Source organism: Bufo bufo, chromosome 6 (genome assembly GCF_905171765.1).
Source record: "Bufo bufo chromosome 6, aBufBuf1.1, whole genome shotgun sequence".
Classification (NCBI taxonomy): domain Eukaryota; kingdom Metazoa; phylum Chordata; class Amphibia; order Anura; family Bufonidae; genus Bufo; species Bufo bufo.
The window spans coordinates 361,830,191-361,839,469 of NC_053394.1; the positions used below are offsets into that span (position 1 = coordinate 361,830,191).

The 9,279-nt window shown below is 42.9% G+C and overlaps 1 protein-coding gene across 2 annotated transcripts in view; it reads right to left on the reverse strand.

Moving 5' to 3' along the window:
- Window positions 1–8,940, reverse strand: part of CACNA1G (calcium voltage-gated channel subunit alpha1 G) — a 206,709-nt gene extending 197,769 nt beyond the window's left edge. For both annotated transcript variants that reach the window (XM_040435736.1, XM_040435735.1), the window contains exons 1-2: window positions 8,819–8,940; window positions 2,017–2,150 (exon numbers count right to left, since the gene is read on the reverse strand). In XM_040435736.1, coding sequence (XP_040291670.1) covers window positions 2,017–2,150; window positions 8,819–8,911 — 227 coding nt within the window. In that variant the 5' untranslated portion in view covers window positions 8,912–8,940. The remainder of the gene's footprint in view (window positions 1–2,016; window positions 2,151–8,818) is intronic.
- Between the last annotated feature and the right edge of the window lie 339 nt (window positions 8,941–9,279).

Below are 9,279 nucleotides of genomic sequence, written 5' to 3' on the forward strand. Positions count from 1 at the left end.
ATTGTCAGTTTACTGCTGCTGTGAAGGTAAGATATCTGCAAGGTAATCCTCATGATGACAGTAGATGTAGAATTGGGATAAGAGTATAACAGCCCTATAGACCTCTTGACAGGTCTAGATAAAGATGTTTACAGAAGAGCACTCTATTTATCAGTGAAATGAGTGGTGCTTTATTTAAAAAATTAAAATCAGACATCATATAGTACATGACAATCCCTTTATAACAAAGCTAGAACCAGCCCTGTACCTCACATGGATCCAGAGATCTCCGTATTCATTGCTCCAATTTCTCTGCTAGATTCTCTTCAGCCAGGCAGCTCAGGGGGCATGTCCTTTCTGCTGCAGCTCGCTCCCTGTAACTGTCACAGCTTCTAGAACAAATTGCTTGTGGAAGATGAAGAGTTAAACCGAGCATGTTTGAAAAGCTCAGACAGGTGGACAAGAGATAAGGAAAAGAGCAGGTGGCGCTATACAAATATATTTTATTGAATAGCTCACTGGCTGTGCTAAATTATTAATTACATGCAATCACAAAAGTATTCAGATCCAGGTGCTGGTTTGAAAAAAGTAGGATATGTTTTGTGACAATCGCTTTACGTCACTACAGGTCTGTCTCTGGTCGGTGTGATAGCCTGATAATTTGAGACAGTCTGCTGCGCTAAAAGGCCAAAAGTTAAAGAGCCAAGCCAATATAAAGAGTGACTTAAAAATTATATCCGGTTTTTTTTTGTTTTTTTTATTCACATATAGGATGTTAAGATGTGATAAAAAAATCTGATGGAATTGTCCATTTAACCCCTTAGTGACAACGCACATTTTTTAAAAATCGCATTCCAAGAGCTATAACTTTTTTGTTTTTTCATCAATGTACTTGTATGAGGTCTTATTTTTTGCAGGACAAGTTCTAGTTTTTAATCCACCATTTTGGGTACATGTAATGATTGATTAAAGCCAGCTGTTTAGCTAAAACCCTCTTTGTTTACGTCAGTAAAAAGGCGTGAAAAAAGATAGTATAAAGAATCAAAAAAACATTTCAGAGGACATTTATTAAGGACGGCGATTGACTTGCTGCCACCAGCTGTGCGACATGATTTAAACTACGGCAGCTCCCTTGCTGGCGTAGTTTACGGCCATTTTCCATGCCATAAGATGGCGTGGAACATGATGAATGATACGCACCTGAGGGCTTAATTGTGCGGATCACAGCCCCCTGTAAGAGATCGGGTGCTGCCAGCAGGGGGCAGTTATGTACACAGTTCTTAGTATATTCTAACTTGAAGCATCCCCATCACTATGGGAACGCCTCTGTGTTAGAATATACTGTCGGATATGAGTTTTCACGATCTAACTCAAATCCGATGGTATATTCTAACATAGAGGCGTTCCCATGGTGATGAGAAAACTCTGATCCCATGGTATATTAACTCCTGACTTTACATTGAAAGTCAATGGGGGACGGATCCGTTTGCAATTGCACCATATTGTGTCAACGTCAAACGGATCCGTCCCCATTGACTTGCATTGTAAGTCAGGACGGATCCGTTTGGCTCCGCATGGCCAGGCGGACACCAAAATGACTTTTTTTTCATGTCTGTGGATCCTCCAAAAATCAAGGAAGACCCATTGAAGAAAAAACCGTCACGGATCACTGAACAACGGAAATCCGTTTTGCGGACCGCAAAAAAAACCGTCCGTGTGCATGAGGCCTAAGGTAGACGCGATCTGAAGATTGCATGTTCAGGTCCCCAAAGGGAGCCTTACAAAAAGTTAAAAAATATAATAAATAAAATCTAAAAAATAAAATAAAAATGGAAATCAACCCCGTCCCAAAACTCCTGTACTATTAAAATATCAACATATTTATCCCGTACGGTGAACGCCTTCACATATAAGATACTTTTCGTGGGGTGGGGGTGCACAGCTCTGCATTCTGAAAACCATTATGACAAAATCCTATTTTAAAAAGGAGCATTAATGTTGTAATCCGAACATAATGATGACAATAACAGCACTTACCCTGCGATAACTATGAAAAAATCTAAACGATTCCAGGTGTCTCCCAAATAGCATTTCTGTCCAAATATTCCCAGAGCAAACATTTTGATAATCATCTCCACAGCAAAAAATGCAAAAATGAAGTCATCAAATCCCTGCATTAAAAGAAGAAAATCATTAAGAAAGAAACATAAAAACACTATAAAAGCTAATAAGTACAAATGAACAAATTGGAATAAAAAGCACTTTCCCTAAAAAAAAAAACACAACAAAAACAACATAGAATTATCTGCCTTCTTCATCTAGTTTAAATTGTGTCCAACCAGGGGCCACCAATGTGGATGATATTGTTGAGTTTTCCAGGGATGTATATACAGTATATCAGTGCCTACAGGGAATCTGTCACCACACAGCTTGCTATGAAACCATCTTACATGTCAGATGTGCTCTTGTCAATAAATTCTAATGGTGTTGGTCCTGTTTCCATTGGTCGCCCCATTGTGTAGAAACTAGGTTTTTTATTTGATGCTAATTAGCCCCTGGGTGCAACGGGGGTGGTGCCGTTGCTCTAGAGGCTCCTCTGTTTTTCCTTCCTAGCCGCTTCCCCACCACTTTGACTAATAGGGCCATGCAGTGAAGACTCACACCTGGTCCTGAAGTCTCCAGAAGTCTTGCAGTTGCTCTTTTGCTTCACTTTTTGGTGCGGTACAGTACAGAAGCTCACCGTCTGATGGATCCTATACTTGCGCCTGAGTCGAACAGTGAAGCGAACGAGCAATCGCGAGACTTCTGGAGACTTCAGGGACAGAGGTGAGCACGTCTTCACTGCCTGGCCCTGCCATTTCAAGTGAGGGCGTAGCCAGGAAGGAGAAGGAGTGGAACCTCGGGTGAAATGAGGTGCAACTGCACCGTCCTCATTGCACCCAAAACTAAACTAAAAAGCCTAATTTCTCCACATCAGGGCCATGGATGGAAATAGGACCAACACCATCAGAAGGTGTTGACAAGCGAGGATCTGGCATGTAAGATGGTTTCATAGTGAGCTATGTGGTGACAGATTCCTGTAAAAACCCCAATCTGGTTGCCGATAAGAAGACTCACTGATGTCACCTAAGGACTTCTTCTTTTGAGAAACATGTAGACCAAAAGTGGCCAATTTTTTCAACTTAATGGAACCTGACTTGATCTAATAGGGGAACACCGACATGCACAAGTAGTACATGAAGGATACTGCTGCAGATTTTTACGTGCCCTTTTCAGGTGCCCCCAAGTGATAACAGCCACAGTTAGTTACTTATTGCAGTTGCTCCACAGCCATCCCTTCTTTATACCTAACCATGCTTCTCACTCTTTTGTCCTGTTTTGGGGTGTATAGTATGTTAGAAAATGCGTTAGCTACACCAGTAAAGGCTCCCATACACACTAGTCTACTGTCGCCCAAACTGGTACCAGCCAACAATCTAAAGTCTAACGATCCAAGGCTTGGGCACTCTGAATTTCAACGTCCAATCCTTTTGTTCTCCGAGGAGATTGGCCACCACCAGAAGTGTCTGGCAGTAATGGATACCACATACACTCCTGGCAGGACCAATCACGTATCTATTGTATGTGGGGAAGTTGGGAGGTTGGAAGATCCTCTGATTAAAAAATCGTAGCTGAATACTTTTTTATGCCGTTGAAAAATGTTATGTTGTCGTTACGTTTGGTCTATGTGCTGGAAGCAGAAAGGCAATATGGTTTAAAAAATGATAAAGATACATGAACAACAATAAAGAAGGCTACGCAGTTTAGCTGTGAACCATTGCCTTCCTTGGTTCATAATGATGGCCTGAGGAAGACACTGGTTTGGCTCCAAAATGCGTAGTCATCCTTTTTTTACTGTTTCCTCTGGAAAACCTATAGAAGCATTTTTAACTTCAAGGCCTGGGTCACATTGAGACTTTAAAATATATAATTGGCTTCACATATCCCGAGATGACTGCCTTGAGATCATCTACTTTGGAAAAAGAAAAAAAAAAACATTTTACGATACTCTGTTGGGAGTTGATTATGCTTTATATGTCTCTATGTGGCCACCCAGTGCTTGAGATGTGAACTGCATCCTGTTGGGGGTTTTCCACCATGTCAAGAGAATGTATTTGAAATTTGTATAATGAGAAATTGGAGTCCTTAACGAAATTCATGAAAAGGTAAAGTTGGACACCTTTGTCTTTAAGGTCTGGGCTACACTGCAACTTTTTGTAACGCGACTGATTGATTTTAACTATCTCAACCACTGGGTGGCCACATAGAGACATATATAGCATAATCAACTCCCAACAGAGTCTCGTAAAATGTTTTGTTTTTTTTCCAAAGCAGATGATCTCGAGGCAGTCATCTCGGGATATGTAAAGCCAACAGGAAAGGTAAGGAAAGACACATCTGTACAGTCCATTAAGATTTGCTGTTTAATAAATAATTTGGTAGAAAAAAAAACTAAAACACATGCCCAATAATATCAGCAACAAAATAAAGATCTGATCAGATCCAGCTCTGCGGTCTACTATTTGGCCAGCACCACATCCTTGAATGACATATGGCAAAAATCACCTTCTTCTTGCCCATAGCAACAAGTCAGCTTTTATTTCTGCCAATAATGATATCTTACGCGATTTTGCATTGAGGTATTTTTAGAAGTTGTAGTCAGTGCTCCTCTGCTCCTACTGCAGTGTCCTGAAATGACAGAGGTGTGCTTTGTATGCAGTTCTGGTCCACGGTACTTCAGAGCTGACAGCAGAGAAGCATGGTGACAGTGCCATTGTCGTGTATTACTACAGGTAGCGGACTGGGTATGAATTCCACTAGTCAGACTTTATGGTATGCTCCAAGGTGTCTTCATTTGTTAGATGTGCAGTAAACTGCAGAAGTGAGTACAGGGTGGGCCATTTATATGGATACACCTTAATAAAATGGGAATGGTTGGTGATATTAACTTCCTGTTTGTGGCACATTAGTATATGTGAGGGGGGAAACTTTTCAAGATGGATGGTGACCATGGCGGCCATTTTGAAGTCGGCCATTTTGAATCCAACTTTTGTTTTTTCAATAGGAAGAGGGTCATGTGACACATCAAACTTATTGGGAATTTCACAAGAAAAACAATGGTGTTCTTGGTTTTAACGTAATTTTTTTCTTTCATGAGTTATTTACAAGTTTCTGACCACTTATAAAATGTGTTCAATGTGCTGCTCATTGTGTTGGATTGTCAATGCAACCCTCTTCTCCCACCCTTCACACACTGATAGCAACACCGCAAGAGAAATGCTAGCACAGGCTTCCAGTATCCGTAGTTTCAGGTGCTGCACATCTCGTATCATCTGAAGGCAATCGTCTATGCTGTGAAGATATGAGATGTGCAGCACCTGAAACTACGGATACTGGAAGCCTGTGCTAGCATTTCTCCTGCGGTGTTGCTATCAGTGTGTGAAGAGTGGGAGAAGAGGGTTGCATTGACAATCCAACACAATGGGCAGCACATTGAGCACATTTTGTAAGTGGTCAGAAACTTGTAAATAACTCATAAAAGAATAAAGTTACATAAAAACCAAGCACACCATTGTTTTTCTTGTAAAATTCCCAATAAGTTTGATGTGTTAAATGACCCTCTTCCTATTGAAAAAACAAAAGTTGGATTCAAAATGTCCGACTTCAAAATGGCCGCCATGGTCACCGCCTATCTTGAAAAGTTTCCCCCCTCACATATATTAATGTGCCACAAACAGGAAGTTAATATCACCAACCATTCCCATTTTATTAAGGTGTATCCATATAAATAGCCCACCCTGTATTTTGACTACATATTTCTGTGCATTTTGAGGCGATAAGGGTGATGTTACCCTGTAATTCCTACTGTAATTCCTTTGAGTGCTATAGAAGAGGAGAGGCTTAGAAAATTTTGCATTGGAGTGAGGTTAATTTGACCTGGTGAGACCCCCCTACCCCACCATGGGCTTCTTAGCAGACTCAGGCTGCATCAATAATACTATCTCGATAAGGCCTCATGCACACGACTATGTCTGTATGCCGGTCCGCAAACGGTGGATCTGCAAAATCCAGACACATTTTTGTCACTCGCATTACCAGGGGCGGACTGGCCATAGATCCTACAAGGAACTCTTCCAGTGGGCCGATGCCCAGGGGGCTGCTCGATCCCTCCTCATGTCCACCAGTTGAATACCTAACGATCTGATGCTCTCAGTAGTAATTAATGCTAGAAGCATCAGGTACTTATGTGCCACGCTGGTGACGGCAGGTGCCCTCCTGAATTCAGCTGTATCACCGCCCTCAGGACAGTGATACAGTTGAATACTGCTGTTTGCCCTGTACTGCACATACTACGGTATTGCTTGACCCGCCTACTTCTGTTGCCCCAGTCTACTTGTGTTTCCGCGTCTTTTGCCAACTTGGACCCACCTACAACATGGCTCCTCTTTAGGTTTTTTTCCAGGGCCACTGTAACTGCCAGTCCGCCCCTGCCCATCACTAGAAATGACTATCCTTTTTCGCAATAGGACTAGAATAAGAATAGGACATGTTCTATAATTTGCGGACAACAAATGGAACACATTTTTTTTGTGGACCCATAGAAATGAATGGGTCAATGTGCAATCTGCAAAAAATGCGGATCGGACACAGATGTAAAATATGGTCATGGGCATGAGGTCAAACTGTACCACTGATTCTAATAATGTATGTGACTGACGTAGTAGGGGTTTCCATACTCACGTTAGTAAATTATATTGACAGAACTTGCTGCCCATTTTATTCACCTTGTCTAGACCTAAAGGTATCTACACAAACATAGAAGAGGATTCTTTACGGTAAGAGCAGTGAGACTGTGGAACTCTCTGTCTGAGGAGGTGGTGATGGTGAACTAATTAAAAGAGTTCAAGAGGGGCCTGGATGTATTTTGAAAATGTAAGAAAAAGGGGCGGACTGGCCATAGGCCCTATAGGAAAATTTCCCTGTGTACCCAAGCCCAAGGGCTGCCTGAGCCCTCCTCATGGCCACCAGCCGGGTACATAACAATCTGATGCTCTCAGCATTAATACTAGGAGCATCAGGTACTTATGCACCTGACCAATAGCTACAGGCGCCCTCCTGAACTGAACTGTGGACGTCTGAGGACAGTGATACAGTTGAATACTGTGGAGACTATGGAGTACTTTGGTGAGGGCAGCAGTATTTTGTACTGCATTGTGCTATTTGGTTCTGCTGGGGTGGTACTTAATGCTGCACAACAGTATTGCAGGCTCCGCCTACTTCCATTGTCCCTCCTTCTGGCAATTTACACATGGGGCCACTTTCAGGTTTTTTCAGGCTTGAAAAGCCTGACTTGTTCAGAGACGCCATAGAGGTGGTCTCATTTACATGTATTAATATATGTGTGGTCAGTACAAAGAACGAGCACAGGATTCAATCATCCCAAGGACTTTACGAAGAACCAGGGGACATTCATTAAAAGGGGAAGAAAAGCAATTCAGACATCAATACAGGAAAGGGTCCAACGGGTTCTTTACAGTTAGAGCAGACAAACTATTGAATGCCCTACCTACCGGCTTCGGCTTTGACTTCCATCTTATGGATTCCGTTATTTTCCGTTATAACATCCTTTATTTTCCGTTATAACCATGTTATAACGGAACGCCATAACGGAATCCAGAACGCAAATGTGAACCCACCCTTAAAGGGGTATTCCTGTTGGTTAAAGCGGTTTTCTGGGATTTTAACACTGATGACGTATCCACAGGATAGGTCATCAATATCAGATCGGTGGGGCTCCGACACCTGGCACCAATCAGCTGTTTGAAGAGAAGGCCACGCTCCATGCCAGCTCCATGCCAGCTTCGCAGTGGCAAGCAGGTGAAATTTCGGCTTGCAGTTACGCCTGCTCACTGCTGTGATGTCGACGGCGAGCACGTATACAATGAAGGGAAGGCAGCGGTTGCACGAGAGGCGCTTTCTCTTCAAATAGGTGATCGGCAGGGGTTCTGGGTGTCGGACCCCCACCGATCTGATATTGATGACCTATCCTGGAAAACCCATTTAAAGTTATCCCCTATCCTACTAGATTGATGGGGGTCCCAGCACACTGAGCACGAGAAAAGGGGCCCCGTACCCCCTCCAGCTTCCCTGAAATGACTGGAGCGGCCAGTTGCACATATGCGCAGCCACTCCATTCATTTCTATGGGAGTTCTGGAGATAGCGGAGCGTTGTACTTGGCTATCTCTGGAACTCCCCTGAAATGACCGGCCGCTCCGGTCATTTCAGGGAAGCTGCGGGGTGAAAGGGGTCCCTATTCTGGTTCTCCTAGTGTTGGGACCCCCACCGATCTAAAGGTTATTACCTATCCTGTGGATACGTCTGTATGGCACTAGGTAATAATATTACCGCTTACCGTTACTACGGTTTTATTCTGATTACCAGATTTGGAGCCAAGAACACATGTTTTTCCCTAAGAAGAGAAAACTGGCGCCCATGGGGGATCACCCATGCGGGAGAACAGGTTAAACTGGACGGACTTGTGTCTTTCTTCATCCTTACAAACTGTAGGTCACCTCTGTAGGTCCATGTATTCCTCATAGGCAACCCCTTCAGGCTTCAAGGATATTTACTTTCGTATTTTTTTCTGCGCTTCGTTTACTTGAGGAACTAAAAATGATTGAAAACACATGCGGAGCAGACTTCTGGAGATAGTAACAGACTGGATCCATGAATAAATTAACACTCCGGCACAAACTTCACAAAACTCACACAATATCCCTGAGCAATGAACGTGCTTACCTGCAGTATTTTGCAGCGCTGGGAATCGCAGGCGACGTCTTCGCATGGATGGAACATTCCCAAGGTGACACAGTTCAGGAGGATGACCAGCATACTGAAGCGTTCAAACCAGGTAGAGGACAGAAAAGTCAAGGAAAACTTCCAGCAACACAAGAGACTGAAATACTCCTTAACCGGAGAAACTAATAATCTTACCGTTTTTTTTCAGTGGATCCACAGTCAACTGCACATAAACTAAAGAGGATCTGATTTATTTATCCTATTAAAAGCATTGGCAAAGAGATAAATTCCAGCAAAACGCAGCAGAAATAGTACACTACCTACCTCCAGACTAATCTTCCACGGTGGTGCATCACTTGTATAGAAGATTGAAAACTGAGGATGGTAAGAAATTCTCCTTTGGGGTACGGTAACACGATGTCTGAGTACCACGCGGCCATAGGGGAAGCGGTGGGCTCTAA